At 37.3% G+C, this 17,884-nt stretch overlaps 1 protein-coding gene across 1 annotated transcript in view; it reads right to left on the bottom strand.

Moving 5' to 3' along the window:
- Positions 1 to 8,893: 8,893 nt before the first annotated feature.
- PPP4R2 (protein phosphatase 4 regulatory subunit 2) overlaps positions 8,894 to 17,884 on the bottom strand; it is a 52,351-nt gene continuing 43,360 nt past the window's right edge. The window contains exons 4-9 of the mRNA XM_059161513.1: positions 17,379 to 17,472; positions 15,768 to 15,805; positions 14,359 to 14,433; positions 13,966 to 14,109; positions 13,025 to 13,302; positions 8,894 to 12,771 (exon numbers count right to left, since the gene is read on the bottom strand). Of these exons, the coding sequence (XP_059017496.1) occupies positions 12,452 to 12,771; positions 13,025 to 13,302; positions 13,966 to 14,109; positions 14,359 to 14,433; positions 15,768 to 15,805; positions 17,379 to 17,472 (949 nt within the window). The 3' untranslated portion in view covers positions 8,894 to 12,451. The remainder of the gene's footprint in view (positions 12,772 to 13,024; positions 13,303 to 13,965; positions 14,110 to 14,358; positions 14,434 to 15,767; positions 15,806 to 17,378; positions 17,473 to 17,884) is intronic.

Below are 17,884 nucleotides of genomic sequence, written 5' to 3'. Positions count from 1 at the left end.
TCTCTCTCTCTCTCTCTCTCTAAAGAAGACGGGATTTTTCAACAACAGTTACTCAAAAATTCACTGAAAGATCCCATCAGAGAACTTTCATTTCACATTTCTAGCGACCATGAGATTTTGTGACCGAGGTTTATAGACACTCCAAGTCAGTTTCCGTCACTGACATGCCAAGGTGTGGTGTCCTAACTTGCGGATTTCATTAATTAGCACCTTTCTGATTTCTGCTCTGCCAAGCCTCCCGTGTTGGTTTTCACTCTCATGCTAGTCTCCTCCTAGGAAGAAGGTGGCTTCAAGACTTGGGTCTCAGTTACTAGAGAACAGGAGGTCAGGGAAGGAAGAGAAGGGGGAAAAAGGAAAAGGATAAAGGGTACAGAGGTGAAGAACGAAGCACTTTCTCCTAGTAAGGTTAATACTACCTGTGGACTTCTGCCTGTATCTTACTGCCCTGAGCTGTGCGATACAGCTGCTCCTGGGTGGCTGTGGGCCAGTAGTCACCGTTCCAGGCTTTATGGTGCAGGCATGGAAGAGAGAAGTAAACAATCACAGCTTTGGGATATTGATCGATCTTCTGCCCAGGGGCCCAACCAAGAGTTTTCAGTGTATTTCCAGATAGACACAAACACACCATGAGCTCTCACCTCCACCAGCATTTCATAAAAGATGTTAACAGCCGGTCCTCACTGCTAGGGCACCCCTGAGGTGAAACGTCTGGCTGCTGACTCTACCTCCAAGGGCCACAGCTGACAACGAAAAACATGGCGGATTGGTGGCTCCAAGGGGATGGTGGTCATCTCTCTTCTGAAAAGGAGGTCACCTGGCTGGATAGTCCCTTTCTGGTCTTTCCCCAAAGAAGATTCGCTGCCTTTCAAAAGAAATAATCCTATTTAATGGAAAAAAGCACACATCTTCTGGAAGTGGAAACAGATTTTAAATCTTTTGTCAGTGGTATTATAGGTTATTTCTCCACTGGATCAATTCTAGCTGTTCCAGTTATTGGTAGAAGCCCTTAAGGGCAGTCTTCCTGCTAATTTTCCCTCAACCTCAGTGAAGTTGTGAATTGGCTTAAATGTAGGACCAGGCTAGTGAGGGGAATAGGCTCAGAGGATGGAAGTATGCATTAAGACAATGACCACTAGGGGGCGCCCAGTGGTTAAGCATCGGACTCTTGATTTTGACTCAGGTCATGATCTTGGGGTCATGAGGTCAAGCCCCAAGTCTGGCTCAGCTCAGTGCAGGGTCTGCTTGGGACTCTCTCTCTCTCTCTCTCCCACTGCCCTCTCCCACCCTTACTCACTTTCTCTAAAATAAATAAATCTTTTAAATAAATAAATAAATAAAACAATTGGGGAGCCTGGGTGGCTCGTGGGTTAAAGCCTCTGCCTTCGGCTCAGGTCATGATCTCAGTGTCCTGGGATCGAGCCCCACATTGGGCTCTCTGCTAAGCAGGGAGCCTGCTTCCCTCTCTCTCTCTGCCTGCTTCTCTGCCTACTTGTGATGGCTCTCTCTCAATCTCTCTCTCTCTGTCAAATAAATGAATAGAAATTTAATAATAAATAAATAAATAAATAAATAAAACAATGACCCTTAAGACAGAAGGGGGCAGACTTTCTGCAGTGGGCCAAATCATAAATACTCCAGGCTTTGTGGGCCAAATGGTCTTGGTCGCAACCACCCCCCTCTGCCTTCACGGTGAGAAAGGAGCTGTAGACAATACATAAAATGAATGGATGCTGCTACATTCCAGTGAAACCTTATTACAGACACTAAAACCTGCATTTCAAATAATTTTTCATGTTTTACAAAATATTACATTTTTTAAAATTTTTTCAACCATGAAAAATGTAAAAACTATTTTTACCTCATAGGCCACACAAAAACAGACAGTGGGCCTGTGGCTGGCCCAAACTTGAGTTAGAATAAATAGATAATGCTCTCAGGAGCAAACTTAACAAGAAAAACACACAAACCTACATGAAGGAATTAAAAATTTTTCCAAGTTGTAAGAGCAAACTTATACCAAAAGATATACCATGTTCTTTTTTTTTCTGTCATTTTATTTTCTTTTTCATCATGATAAGTGTACTCCTTTATCCTCACCACCTATTTCTCCCATCCCCCCCACCACCACTTTCCCTCTGGTAACCATCAGTTTGTTATCTATAGTTAAGAGTCTGTTTCTTGTTTGTTTCTCTTTTTTTTTTTTTTTTTTTTTGCTCATTTGTTTCTTAAATGCTACATATGTTTAAATCATATGGTATCTGTATTTCTCTGACTGACTTATTTTGCTTAGTATCATACGTCTAGCTCCATCCAAGTCCTTGCAATTGGCAAGATTCCATTCTTTTTTTATGGCTGAGTAATATTCCATTGTAGATATCTATAAACCACATCTTCTTATCTATACGTCTATTGATGGACATTTGGGCTGTCCCATAGTTTGGCTATTACAGTGCCATCAGAAACATAGGGGGAAATATATCCCTCTGGGCCACTGTTTTTGTCTTTTGGGAGTAAATTTACAGTAGTCTACTATCTGGTTCATAGGGCAAATCTACTTTTAATTTTTTGAGGAACCTCCATACTGTTTCACCTTGGCTGCACCAATGTGCATTCCTACCAACAACGAAGAGGGCTCATTTTTCTCCACATCCTTTCCAACATTTGTTTCTTGTGTTGTTGATTTTAGCCATTCTGACAGGTGTGAGGTGATCTCTTGCTGTAGTTTTGATTTACATCTCCCTGATAATGATGTTGAGCATCTTTTCATGTGTCTGTTGGCCATCTGGATGTCTCCTTTGGATAAGTGTCCATTCGTATCTTCTGCCCATTTTAATTTGGTTTTGATATATTGAGTTATCAGTTCATTATATATTTTGACTATTAACCCTTTATTGGATGTTATTTGCAAATATCTTCTCCCATTCTGTAGGTCGTCTTTTAGTTTTATTATTTCCTTCTCTGTGCAGAAGCTTTTTGTTTTGATGGAGTCCCAATAGTTTATTTTTGCTTTTGTTTTTCTTGCTTCTGGAGGCATATCTAGAAAAATATCTAGGGAAAAAAAAAGGCTATGGCTCATATCAGAGAAATTATTGACTGTGTTCTTTTCAAGGGTTTTTATGAATTCAGGCCATACATTTAGGTCTTTAATACATTTTGAGTTTATTTTTGTATACGGTAAAAGAAGGTGGTTCAGTTTCCTTCTTTCGCATAGGGCTGTCTAGTTTTCCCAATATGATTTGTTGAAGAGACTGTCTTTTTCCCACTGGAGATTCATTCTCCTTTGTTGAAGATTTTTGACCATGTAACTTGGGTTTATTTCTGGGTTTTCTGTTCTAGCCCATTGATCTACCTGTTTTTATGCCAGGACCATGCTGTTTTAATTACTACCTCTTTGTAATATAACTTGAAATCTGAGATTGTGATGCCTCCAGCTTTTTGTTTTTCAGGGTTGCTTTGGCTATTCAGGGTCTTTTGCAGTTCCCTACAAATTTTAGAATTGTCTGTTCTAGTTCTGTGAAAAATGCTGTTGCTATTTTAATAGGGATTGCATTAAGTGTGTAGATTGCTTTGGGTAGTACAGACATTTTAACAATATTTATTCTTCCAAAACATGAACATGGAATGTATTTCCATTTCTTTGCACCAGCTTGAATTTCTCTCATCAATGTTTTATAGTTTTCAGAATACAGTTCTTTCACCTCATTGATTAAGTTTATTCCTAGCTATTTCATTGTCTGTAGGGCAATTGTAATGGGATTATTTTCTTAATTTCATTTTTTATTGTTTATTAGTGTATAGGATTGCAACACAATTAGTGTATAGGATTCTGTACACTGATTTTGTATCCTGTGACTTTACTGAATTCATTTACCAGCTCTATACCATGTTCTTTTTTTTTTTTAAGATTTCAATTATTTATTTGACAGAGAGAGAGAGAGTGTAAGAGAACACAAGCAGAGGAAGAGGGAGGAGCAGGTCCCCTGCTAAGCAGCGAGCCTACTGTGGGCTCCATCCCAGGACCCTGGGATCATGACTCTAGCCAAAGGCAGATGCTTAATAGACTGAGTCACCCAGGCACTCCTACACCATGTTCTTTTTTTTGTAAGATTTTATTTATTTGTCAAAGAGAGAGAGAGAGCACAAGCACAAGCACAAGCACAAGCAGGGAGAGTGGCAGAGGGAGAGCAGGCTCTCCACTAAGCAAGGAGCCCGATGCAGACCTCAATTCCAGGACCCTGGGAATTTATGACCTGAGCTGAAGGCAGACACCTAACCATGTGAGCCACCCACGGGTACCCTTACACTATGTTCTTAATTAGAAAGATCCAACATCATAAAGATGCCCATCATTCCAGTTAATTTTAAAATGTATTATGATCACATTAAAGTACCAACAGATCATTTTTCTGGAATCACACAGGGTAAAGTTCATTTGATATGGCTAATAGTATTGGTCTGGCACATATTTCTACTTACCTTGTTTCTCCATCTTAATTGCTGTGCCCCCAGACCCAGGCTCATAAGCAGTCCCTTAATAAACACGAATGGATGAACCAAGGAGCAGATCACTGTCGGGTTGACTGATGGCTGTTTCTGAGATGGCTGTTTCCAGCAAGCTCTTGTCTACTTGGAACTCAAGAGCCGTGGGCCAGTGGCAGTTGTGGCAGTGGCCATTGAGAAAGCATATGCAAAGTGGCCATCGCTGTTCCTGGAGTTGTCACTCCAATCGAGCTATGTGCATTGCTGTACAACAGTATGGGTTGAAATTAATTGTCACCAGAAATGTCTTTACAAGACTTTATACTATGATTCTGCATTGAGACAAAAAGTTACCATGTCCGTTTAAAAACAAACAAAAAAAAGTTATGTCAGGAAAGTCACAACAATAAGACAGCAAGTAATTAGTAAATTAGAACAATTCGTAAAGCACGTACTTGTCATTGTGGGAATGACAAATTCCATACTTTCTTGCCAAGCAACAACTAAAAGCCTAGGAAATGAAAACATCCACAAAGAGGTCAAGCTGTTTTGCTTTATTGCAAGCTACCCAGCAGAAGCCAAGCAGTGCAAATGATCGAGACATTACAAGACACATCAGAAAAGATGAAAATGGCAAGCCAGGAGAGACTGTTGTGACTGCCCCGTGCGCAGTGCAGGAATATCACTAAGCGTGTGTCCGATTTCAACGGGCGGCTTATTTTCCTACCTCCCATAAAGTAACAGTGTCTCTTACTACTTTAGAGGACTGCAAATACTGTATGCCATTTGCCTAAGAGAAAGTACCCCAGCCTCTCCACCACCACATCCCAGAGGCAAGAGCATCTGTTTCCCACATTACTAATCTTTTAAGGAATAAAGTTCAATTGTTTGTTTGTTGTTTCTTCCCACGGTAGAGGGAAGGGAAGAGAGGCTGGTTTTATATGTTCCCATGTCAAACAGCTCGAACTGAGTGAACAGTGGCCACAAATCAAAACTTTGTGTGGTCTCTCAAAGGGAAGCTGGGTAAATCAAGTATGGTTCATCTGTACACTGAAATACAATGCTGCTGTTAAAACAACTGGGGTGATTGTAGGTACTGATGCAGACATATTACAAAAATAAATAGGGCAGGAAAGGTAAGATGTCTCTCACTGTAATGTACACATTCGCTCTGGAAAGGAAGTCGGGGGGACCACTAGCAAGTCAGGCTCTCTTCCAGTGGTCAAGTCTGAAGGTTGGGACATCATTCTCATTTTAGAGATATGCTGGAGATCACACAGCCTACCAACGGTAGAGCTGGGATTCAAATCCAGGCAGTCTGGCTCCAGGATCTTTGCTCTCAAGCTCTCTGCTACTGAGAGCATTTCTCTCAGGGTTGAGGGGGAAGATACAGAAATAAGAGTAGTAGGATATAAACAACCCAATGTATACTATTATTGAAATTTTGCCAGGTGTGTACTACTAATTTTTAAGATAAATTTTAAAAATCGATCGTGTACTGGGAATGACTTTTTGGAAAACCATGGATAATAGAAAAAATAAGATGAAGCTGGACAGTGAAGTAAATGTGTTGTGAAAACAAATGCTTGGGTTTGTGACTGCTCAAGCCCTTTGAGGTACCTGAACTTGCAGTCCCAAGTGGCTCCAAGAACCTTTTAATAATCTTTTCAGAATATTTAATTTTTGGGGCAATACCTAGAATGGTTTCCTCTCTGCTGGTCTTACTCTAATTTGACAGATCTTCCAAGACTAGACAGGATCTGAGCATAAGGAGGGTAAGAAAACGTCAGGTTTGGGAGTCAAGAGCCCGATTCTCATTCTGACCCTCCCCTTTCAAAGGGTCCCTTTGCCTTCCTTTACCACAAATGTCTGTAAAACAGGGATATTACACATCTCATAGGGTTGATGGGAAGGTTAAAAGAGGGGGCATGTGCTAAGGACAAGGAAGGGCATAAAGTGTGTGCTCAATTAGTGCTTGCTATTATTATCCTGTTATTAGCCAGGATTGAAACCTCAACTTCGATTCTGATAAAAAGGCTTCCCCAGGAAAAATACATATTTTCTTCTCCATGTTTCTCCTTAAAAGAAATGTCCGATCCTAGGGATGACTGGGTGGGTCAGTTGGTTAAAATCTGAGTCTCGATTTTGGCTCAGGTCATGACCTCAGGGTTCTGGGATTGAGACCCGCATCAGGCTCTGCACTCAGTAGGGAGTCTGCTTGAGAATTCTCTCTCCTCTCTGCCCCTTCCCCAACTCACGCTCTCTCTCAAATGCAACATTGGGGGGAAAAAAAAAGTCAGACGCTAAACTAGATCTAGCTTTATTCCCATAATTACACTGAATGCCCAGAGTCCTGCCAGATAGATACTATTATTTCCCCACTTCAAAAATGAGAATAATAAAGCTCAAAGAAATACAGCATCTTGCTTGCCCAAGGTGCCCAAGTTGAGGAAGGCAAACCAGACTTAACCCCTATCACTGCAACTCCTATGCCCTTCTATTCTGCCCATTTCACCCTACTACCTCCCTGCTAATTCTCAAGCCCAAATCTGAGACACCTTCCCAGACAGCCACAATGGCACTAACCTGTCTCACCAGTGCCATCTCAAGTCGCAGACCAACCACCCTTAGTTCAAACCTTGTGGACTGCTTATTGTCCTCCTAAGGTGACTAAATCTCTCAAACGTAGGAAATGGATGTTTATTCTTTTAGCCCCCAAATACACAACTCATACAAGTTGCCCAATTTAATTTTAGGAACCCATCCAAGTTGAAAAGTGGAAGACTGTGCATTCCTAAATGCACATGGCAATTGCTAGTCATCATCAACTAAGCTTACCTTTCCATGCTAAATTACAAAAAATGTAAAGAAAAATATCCAGGGGGTGCTGGGTGGCTCAGTGGATTAAAGCCTCTGCCTTCGCTCAGGTCATGATCCCAGGGTCCTGGGATCAAGCCCCACATCGGGCTCTCTGCTCAGCGGGGAGCCTGCTTCCTCCTCTCTCTCTCTCAGCCTGCCTCTCTGCCTACTTGTGATCTCTGTCAAATAAATAAATAAAATCTTTAAAAAATATATATCCAAAATGAAGATAGTCCAATACCTACCACATACTTAACCCTCAAATTTTCAGGAAATATATGCATTAACACTAGCAAACCTACTCAACTGTAACCAAGTATCAAGTCCCACCGTAACACATTAAAGACGACTTGACTGGTTTGCCTGTACGTCCAACTTGGGAGAAACACCTGTCCACCATCAAGTGACAATGTGCCGTGCCTTTCTATAGGCCTGGGGACGCTGGTTTTATTGACCCTACCTCTTCTGTTAACTGGGACAGTGTCAAAAACATCCAACTGTGTGTAATGCTCTCAACTCCATAAACCCAGCAGCAAAGAAATGCTTCAGATAACTCAGAACCCTTCAATTGGGTAGAAAGTAACTGTAGGATTAGTGAATTTAGGAATCCCAAAATGGATTGTGCTAAGAGTATCCACAAAGCTCATCTGATTTCAGCTGTTAACCATTTGCCAAGCACAGGTTAGCTTGTGCCAGTATAAAAATTAGTGAAACAGTGGAACGTGCAGACTGGGAAATGGAGTTGTTGATACTTATCATTATTTTGAGTTTAAAAACCCATTGCCTTTGGGGGGAAAGAAAAAAAGCCTGTTAGTATAAACCTAAGCCACAAACTCTACTGCTGAATTTTGGAGGGGAAAAAAAAAAAAAGTCAACCATTAGAATACAACAGGAAATAGTATTCTAGAATGTCAAGTAGCCAGAGATGGTCCATTGTCATCCTGTTTAGTGCAACAATCAGTCTATCAAGTTACCCCAAAACTCTGTACCACCAAGTCTGTTTACTAAAGTTGTCTATGGGTAAGTTAGAGATCAAATATGAAGCTGAAATTCAAAAATATTTAAATTCAGGCACATGCTAATTGGTACTAGCTTCTGAATCCAAAGCCCCAGGTGTTACTATTTACTATCATCTACTATGCAATACATAAAAGAAACAAGAACCCAGGATTTTTAGAAAACGGAATCCATTCTCTCCATTTAGGGCAATTCTACACTTCTAATCATGTAACTGTCTGAAAGAAACCTTTCTAAAATGATTCCAGTACAGATATTGTGTATCCATGCATGCAAATTAGTGCCAAATTATGCCAAAAGAGAACTTTTTTGTAAGGTGAATCAGGACTTGTGTCAGATACCAGGTTTGAGTTGTCCATTCATGTCAGCTGCACCCTCCACGCGGAAATCCTTAAGACTTAAGAAACAGAGGTACAATAAATTCCTGCATTAAGCTTTTTCCCTTACAGACCAGGTAATGCTTACGGATCCTAAACCATCTAAAGTGACTGAGGAGGAGGAGTTGGGACAGAGAAAATAAAGTAATTCCACACATATATTCTTCTAATTTATATTTTATTGCATTATGAAAATAATACATTTGGCAAAGTAATCTAGGCTCCAAATTGAAATAAAAGAAAATTCTGAAGTGTACTGATTATTTTTTAAATGTGAAATATTAGATGTATCCTAACCAATACATACTAGCATTCTTATTAGGCCAATAATCCAATAAACCTAATTATAATAATTCCACATAAAATTACAAGGTGTTTTTGCATTTATCCATTTTATGATCAGCACAAATCTCAAGAGAACTGAGCTTCATTTGATCAAAACCAATGTAATTAAGAAACTCCTGTTCAGAAGACAACTTGAAACACTATCCAAAATTTTTATTTCCTTTGGTTCTACAAGTTGCATTTTCATCCTTATCACGTTACATTTCTCATAAACATTGTAGCAGCTATAGATTCTGCCCAGTACCTTTATAAGTAAACTAGTATATTACATTTACATTATTTGAAAAATTACTGATTTTACAAATGCAAAAATGCATAAATACATGCCTATCTACACCAGCAAAACAAAGTACTCTGAACCTCCATGCTTTAACAGGCTACACCTTCTGGCACAGGATTTCTGGAACGCCTTTCCAAGCCAAAGGGTTTAGCTCTCTGACGGGGAATTCCACTGCTCTGTCCACATTGATGAAAGGTGTAGTTACAATAATCCCTAACTGGATTAAATTTATTTAATAATCAACATTTAAAATATGACATTTTCCACCACTTATTTCTGTTCTGCTACATTTTCAGAACTGAAAGATGTAATTTTTAAAATGTATTAGGATATTTTTACTTTTTTAAAAGGTAAAACATATTACATATTATTCTCTATCCTCATCAGCATTTCAAGTTCTTTTTTTACATGTTGGGTTCAGAGTCTAGATTCTAATAGGTAAACAATCTGCTCAAGGCCAAAAAAAGGAAAAATAACATTTTTAATCACTGAGGTCTTGCTTCTCCACTTAGATCTTTAATATGACTTTGCTGATGTAAGAAAATGTGCCTAAAATCAGCCTTTAAAAAATTCACATCCGAATCAGTTACTATTACAACTGACATTTTCATTTAAGCAAAGTCTGTGTAAGTGCACCTATGCATACTTGCGGAAATCTACTTCCAAATGGGCATCAGTATCTTAAACCAGCTGAACAAGGTTTCCCAGTTTAACTACAGAAGTATTCCACCTATCCTAAAGGAGATATTCCGTGAGCATTCTACAATTATCTGTATGAACAGCAACAAGTTTGATCTATGATCAACATATGAATATCTAATAAATATTAAAACTATTAAACTATAGATTAAAATGCAGATCTCTCATAGAGTTAAGTGATGGCATTTTGGTACATTCACCATTATTGTACTTTATTTAATAAAGAAATACATTTGCCCTTGCAAAAATAGCAATTGCAAGTTTACAAATAAAACCACAGACCTCAAAGTCATGACGCTAAATCTTCAACTTATGACCAACAAAAGTAAATTGATTTGTTTACAAATGGTCCATGGCACAATTAAAACAAAAAATATCAAAAGGTCACAGGATCTTAAAGAATATGTTTATTGACAATAATTTCATAAATATCCTAAAGAAAATTTCAAAATTTCTAAAATTAAAATGTTTAAAATCTGTTCTCATTGGCAAAATATCCCTCAACAAAATAATAGGTCAATAGGTCACTACAAATGAATGTCACATTTAAAATTGGCTTCAACATTTTTGCAAAAAAATTTTTAAAAATTTACAATGTGTGATTTTTCTCCCCTCCTGGGTACAGTAAATCAATATTCAATTTTTATTTTAACTACTAGACATATTCTTAAATATATCATCAAGCTGCTGTGAACCTGACAGTCAAGTCAGTCAGTAGTATATTTACCCTATAAACACAAACGGAGCCAAATCATTTGGTAATTTTAGTCATTGCAATTTAAGTAGTCAAAATGCAAAAGTTGTGGTCGCCACCCACATCACCCCAAAGATTATGATACAGTGTCAGAAATTGTTTGCATCAGTTTTATAAGTTCATCTGTGTACTTCAGGTATCTGAAACTAAAAAAGGGATTCTTTTGTATTTTGATAAAAATGTACTCGAATATTTTATAACATTAATATTTATTGCTTTATATGAATACTGTATTGAAAGCCCAAGCATTCAGTTTACACACAGAAATTATACAATTATATACCGCTTCACAAAGGCAGTGAACACATTACATTCTACAAAATCTACTTTACAGAAATTTAAAAATTCTAAATATCAAAAGGTACAGCTGAAGAAACAGGTATAAATTTGGCAGCCAGTAATTTTGACAGGGAAGTTGCAGCTTGCATGACTTTTAAATATGTGAATTTGAAAATATTGAGTTTAGAGTAATCATTGTGCTTTGTGTTAATCTGAAAAATATAACACTGGCTGTCGAAGAAGCATGTTCAAAAATATTTAATTCACTTCAAAATGTCATACAAATTATGGTGGTCTCTATGCACCCCTAAAGCTTCAGTCATTTAGCTCCAGTACATTACTATAGTAATATATTAATTCTTCCAGTACAGTGGGGTTTCATACCATTGACATTTGCATACTCTAGAATAATTTAGAAAGAAATGTGTAATATTCACAATGTTCAGAAAAGCAAGCAAAAGGTCAAGGAACCTGCCGGGTTCTTCTGAGATGGTCTCATGTCAGCATTCATTCTACAAAATAGTAAGCTAATGTTTGAACACAGTTTCCAAGATAAAGCGTATTTTCTCATAAATAATGAAGTCTTTTTCTCAGGCACCTCAGAAGTATACAAAAGAATTTTAGTTAGAACAGATCTCTTGGAATGTGTTTAACCTGGTATTTCAACAGACTTATTTCCAGGGTTTCACAAGGGCCAGATTTTATTTTAATTACTCAGAAGAGAAACTGAAACTGTCTTCTGAAAGAGGTGAACTCAATCATTACCAATAGAAAAAGTATTCACTGTATTCATCTCTTATAGAAACAGAAAAATAGAACATTTCCCCCTTAGAATAATATATATATATGTATATATGACTTAAAGTTCCATTGTACATAGTCAAACAATAAAATCTGGAAGCCAGCATGAAACCCTATAATTCACATGTTAAAATGTTGAAACTATGACAAAATATGAAAACTGCTCGAGTTGTCAGAAAGAGACAAGACAGAAAGATTTCTTGCATATGTATAAACTAAGTGTGATAATCTCCAAAAGGTTTTCAAAATTATAATTATTACCTTCCAGTTTAAAAACTTCAATTCTTTAAAAAAAAAAAAAATCTATACACAAACCACTGATTTGACAAGACCAGGAGAAGGAAAAAAAAAAAGAAAAAAGTCAGCGGTACGCAGGACCCAGAGGAGCTGATATTCACAGTTCTTACATGTACAACTCTTTCAGGATTTATCCCATAAAGTACTTTATTTTACAACCTGCTTCTCTTGTAAAACTAAAGGTCCACTTTATTACATAAAAGTTTTATACAGTGTAAAACCAGAACTGTATGTAAAATACTGCATCTACATGTTTCTCAATAGTTAGTCTTGTTCCATTGGTTCATCTGTGACTTCTGTGGTTTCGTCCTCATTTTCCATGGATGACTCTGAGAGAATCTCTCCAGTTTTACTGGAGTTGGATCCTACTAATTCTTCTGTCTCATGGCAATCAGAACCACTACTTACAGGGCCTGTATTTGCACTACCTTCAGAATGTAAATCTTTCTCAGCTCGAGTTAGATCAGATTCCTCCATTTGATTATTTTCCTCAGAAGTCTCTTCATTCACAGTTAAGGCATCATCAGATTCTTTTTCTTGATTTTTTCTTTCTGGGATCATTTCTCTTGATGTCATAAAAGACTCTAAAAATAAGCAAATGTTGTTGTAGTTAAATTTTATTTTCAAAATACCTCCACAGTTAAGTTTCATGAATTCTGATATTCTACAGTTCAAATCATAGCCCCTGAAACTCAGCAGCAAATACATACAGGTGGGAGAAAAGCCCAACATCGGCATTATAAGGAGTTCCATTATGTTAAATTCTTTCAGGCAAAATGAAGTACAAGAATTTGAGGATCTCCTTACTCCACCCTTTTACAGATGGTCTCTAAATACCTTCTTCCTCTTCATCCTCTTCTTCATCCTCTTCTGTACAGTGCTGCCTGGTACAACTACTTTCCTTGTCTTTATCCTGAGATGATGACGATGCTTCTGTTTCTTCTACCATAACCGAAGCAATTTCACTGGAAGATGTTTGACTGGCTGTCTCTCTGACTTCGCTTTCTTTGTCAAACCTGAGTCTTTTTACCTCATGCCCCTCGGCCTCCACACCATCTTCATCAGGATGTTTATTTTTTATAGGGCTCACTGAGGAACCTTCTGATTCAGAGTCACTGTAAATGTTTTTTTAAAATGTCATTAATAAGACTGTTTTCTTCATCTTCCACATTCTCATTTTTAAGGTCTAATAATTTTTAAAACTGCATTTCAGCGTCAAAGTTAAATTATAACATCTGAACAAAAAGAAACACGAGAATAATTTCAAGGGAACCTCAACTGTGTCACAAATATTTCCCACTAGAACTAGTCAACAAGTTATATGACATTTCTGTTCAATTTCCCAGTAACTTATATGCCTTTCCATAAGAGAACTACAAGTCTTCCAGATGGACATACTCATTAAGACCTCTCACCTGTTTAGTCTGCTTTGGGATATAAATAAAAGCTTTCCTTTAATGATCTACAATGAGAAATAACTAAAAATTTTCAGCTCTGATAAACCTTTTCTCTTTTCAGGTTACTTTCAAAAACAAGAAATAGAAAGCATTATAATCACTTTACTTTCTTAAGATGCTATTATAAATTAGCAGTTTTAAGCTTCTCTAGGACTATCTTCATCATGTGCTATTGCTGAAAAAGTCCAGAAGCCATAGACCACACTAAAACCTTGCTGTGTCTCTCAAAACAACAGCATACAGTAGATAATGAGTGCTGAAAGGATAAATGCCAACCTATTTTGAAAACATTCTGTTTTTAAATATAAATAGCATACAAACCTGTGATTTTTGTCCTCATTTTGCTGTAAGTTTGACTCTTTGCTGTCTGCGCTCTCAGGCAAGCCATTTGTTGTCATGGGGACTGACAAAGAAACCTTTGGTCGATTAAGTGGCCTGGGTGTTCCAGGCCCATTTATATTAGACCTAGGATAAGATAAAGAACATCATTTTCTCATTTTGGTAAGAAGCCACCCTCCCAAGGTTTGCTTATGTGAACACATCACAGAAGTATTTACTCTTTGACTTTCAAGATTTCAGGGTTACCAAATTAATTGTTCAGTATATTCTATGGCTTCCATAAAATGCCCAATTTTATTTAAGAAAATATATTGAACCTGCTTCTCAAAATTAGGAATATACAATCTCTCTGGATATTAAAATCAATAATCTCACCGTTCAGTATAACTTGGTGAATTTCCAGGAAACATAACACCATTCATTCGATTTAAACTATTAGAATTATTTTTCCTATGAGAAAAGGAAAAAACATTATTATAGACACTTTAATTCTTTAATTTTGATAAGAGCCACAGGCCTAAAGGATCTTTTGTACAATCTCACAGTCACAGAACTTAAACAGAGTTCTTTAAGAAATAGCATTAACTATGGGATTACCTTAATATCTCATTTAAAGTATATTCTTGCTAGAGTTCTAAAAACAAACAACGTTATCATCTATAAAATCACAGATATTTTATAAATCCAGTGCCTTTTTTTCTTTTTAAAGATTTTTCTTTATTTATTTGAAAGAGAGAAAGAAAGCACGTGCAGATGAGATGCGAGAGGGTCAGAGGGAGAAGCAGAGTCCCCATGGAGCTGGGAGCCTGATGCGGGACTTGATCCCACAACTCCTGGATCATGACCTGAGCCTAACGCAGTCACTCAACCAACTGGGCCACCCAGGTACCCTAAATCCAGTGTTTCTTAACAGAAGACATCATTCTCCTCTCAATTCCCCTTCATGGACCCCACAGTCCCAGTGGACTTTTGGCAATGTCTGAAGACATTTTTCAGGGAAAAGGGGGCATTATTAGCATCCAGTAGGTAGAAGTGTAGGACAGTGCTAACCCCACTTGAATTCCCAGGACAAACAATCGTAACAAAACATTAATAGTGCCAAGGATTGTGTCTTAAACCAACACATTAATTTGCTATATAAATCTTGACAACTGGAAATACTTTTCCATCATGAGGAGGAAAGTTATCAAGGAACTATTCCAAACCTAGAAGTTATCCCCCAGACATGCCATGGCAAGGTATCTAGGATGGGATCTCAGGGCCCTGAGTACCATGACAGTACATAAATCCACAATCTTTTTTTTTTTTTTTTAATCTTTTTTTTTTTTTTAAGACTTTATTTATTTATCAGAGAGAGAGAGCAGAGCAAGCGAGCACAGGCAGACAGAATGGCAGGCAGAGGCAGAGAGAGAAGCAGGCTCCCTGCCGAGCAAGGAGCCTGATGTGGGACTCGATCCCAGGATGCTGGGATCATGACCTGAGCCGAAGGCAGCCGCTCAACCAACTGAGCCACCCAGGTGTCCCGATAAATCCACAATCTTAAGATTACAGTAAATCACCAATCACTTTAATCCAAACCTCTTTACTAGAAAAACATACAGATGGTATCATTGGTAATACTCTACTTGAGGACTGGGTGGTAGGTTCATAAGTATTTATAAATATTTTCCTGCATCATTTCCATATAAAATAAATGTGACCTAATTTAAATACTTATATATTAGAAAATATCAGAAATTACATAATCAGCATATACAGAAATTTTTAAAAATTTCTTTACTTACTCTGAAGAAGGATAAACACAGCTAACAACCATCACATTCTGCAACAACAAAAATTGATGCTTTAATATACAGAAAAGCACTACGACATAAAGGTTAACCATCTGTTTTTAAGCTCTCAGAATCACCCTGGCACCCCATCTATCCAATTTTACTAATACAAGAAAATAAATGGTTAAAAGTAAAAATTTTTAATCCAACAAGAGAAATTAAAACAATTAACACACTGAATCTAATAACCTACTAAACCATGTGCTCCTTCTGCCAGTATTATTTTACTTCTACTGGAGCTACTTTGGGACCCTGATATGTATCAAATTTAATACAGTGGAACTGCAGTCTTATTTTAGATAGAAATCATGCCAAGATACTTAGAGACTGAAGTATTCAGGCCGTGTATAATGAATTTCCTTAAAAAGCAGTACACAATCAAAAGTTTGTGTAGTAGTATCATACATTCAAAAAAAGAGCTTCAGACTTTTTAATAATACAATCTTCCCAGAAATACTGACTTTCCTATAGACAATATTCATTAAAAGTGTAGTATGACCCACAGGAAGTGCTTTTCAGCAGCACTTTTGCAGTCGTATTATCCAGATTTCACAGATCAGAAACTGAGACTTAGGTTATATAACTGGTCCATGGTCACCCAAATACAAAACACTGCAGCCCTGATTTGGTGACAGGAACACTCCTGGTATGACTACTTTGATTGCCTCTTCATTCAAAGATTGCCAAAATCTAATTATTAAAAGTCCAATGAACTCAAACCAAGTACTGATGAATCACTTCACTTTCCTGCCCTTCTGAAATCTCATTAAATCAAGGGCATGGAAACACAACAAAACAAATTAATCCAGTAAGGCCCTAAGATCGGTTGTAAACATTAAGTAACGGTTTTGGATTCCTGCTCCAAGGGTAGAATAAACTGAATCTGAATTATAACCATAAAATGAACACTGGACAATGTTTTAGGATCAATCAGAGGGAATTAGCAACCTACTGGTCCAATCTTGGTTCTCACAGGACTCTCTCATTGGTTCTTCACTTCAAACAAGTCCATTTCCTACTTACTATTCCCTCAAACACCTGGATGTCTTTGTTCATCACACTGTTTCCTAGATCCAATATGCCCTTCTCTTACAACATCCCTTACCGACAAAACACAACACTTCTTCATTCTTAAGTCTGATCTACATCTTTCTCAATATCTAAGTTAAATTTTTCATCAGATTTTCCAAAGTTGTGCACCTCTGAAGTCCAGAAATGAAGAAATGAATTCCATGGGTAATAAGTGTGCAAAACACAGCTAAAGTTAAAATATCAATTCCAGAACTTTGGAGAGCCTTTGATGCTAATGTGTGCTAGGAATTTTGAAAAGACAGTAAGCTGCATTCCCCAAACTTTGCTGTTCAACAAGTCCTCCCTCTGTGTCCCTTCTATTAAATCTTGCTCCAAAACTTAGTTTTTCCCAAATTAGGAAAATAATTTGGGAAAAAAACTTCAGGTATGTTTCAGGAAATCTATCTGAAGAAAAGGTGCCTGAAACAGAACTTACTCAGTGCTCTCTTCTGAAATAAAGTTTAATATAATCCCAATGATTAAGATAAATACCTTCTCTACTCCTCTGAGAAATTTGTCTGTTCCTGTATAGTTTCTCCTTGGATCTGTTAGCAATTCACATAGTCGCTGAATAGTAAAAGGGATACTGCAAAAGAATATAATTTTATAGTCTGAGGTCATTAATTATTAAGAGAATCAGAAACATTATTACTCTTACTATTTAAAGATTTATCTAGTTACCCATGTATTAAGCGATAAAAGAAACTGCTACAATAAGGAGATGAAAAGATGAGTGACTTAAAAAATACTCAAAATAATAAGCACACCACCTATCTCTTTAACAAGAAAATCCCTAGCCTTAAAACGCAATTAAAAAAAGAACACACAAAATTTAGAAGTTTCAAAATTAATGGAGAAACATATTATTGACATTCTGAATATGAGAGGCAACACGAATAATAATCAAGTTACAGTTTATTAAGTACAGGAATTTTCCCTCAAGCATTCCTTTGCACATAAAGGTTTCTTTACAGTGTCTCCAAATAAAACTACAAATG

This window comes from Mustela lutreola, chromosome 2, assembly GCF_030435805.1.
Source record: "Mustela lutreola isolate mMusLut2 chromosome 2, mMusLut2.pri, whole genome shotgun sequence".
NCBI classification, from domain to species: domain Eukaryota; kingdom Metazoa; phylum Chordata; class Mammalia; order Carnivora; family Mustelidae; genus Mustela; species Mustela lutreola.
This window is presented reverse-complemented; position numbering and strand designations above follow the sequence as displayed.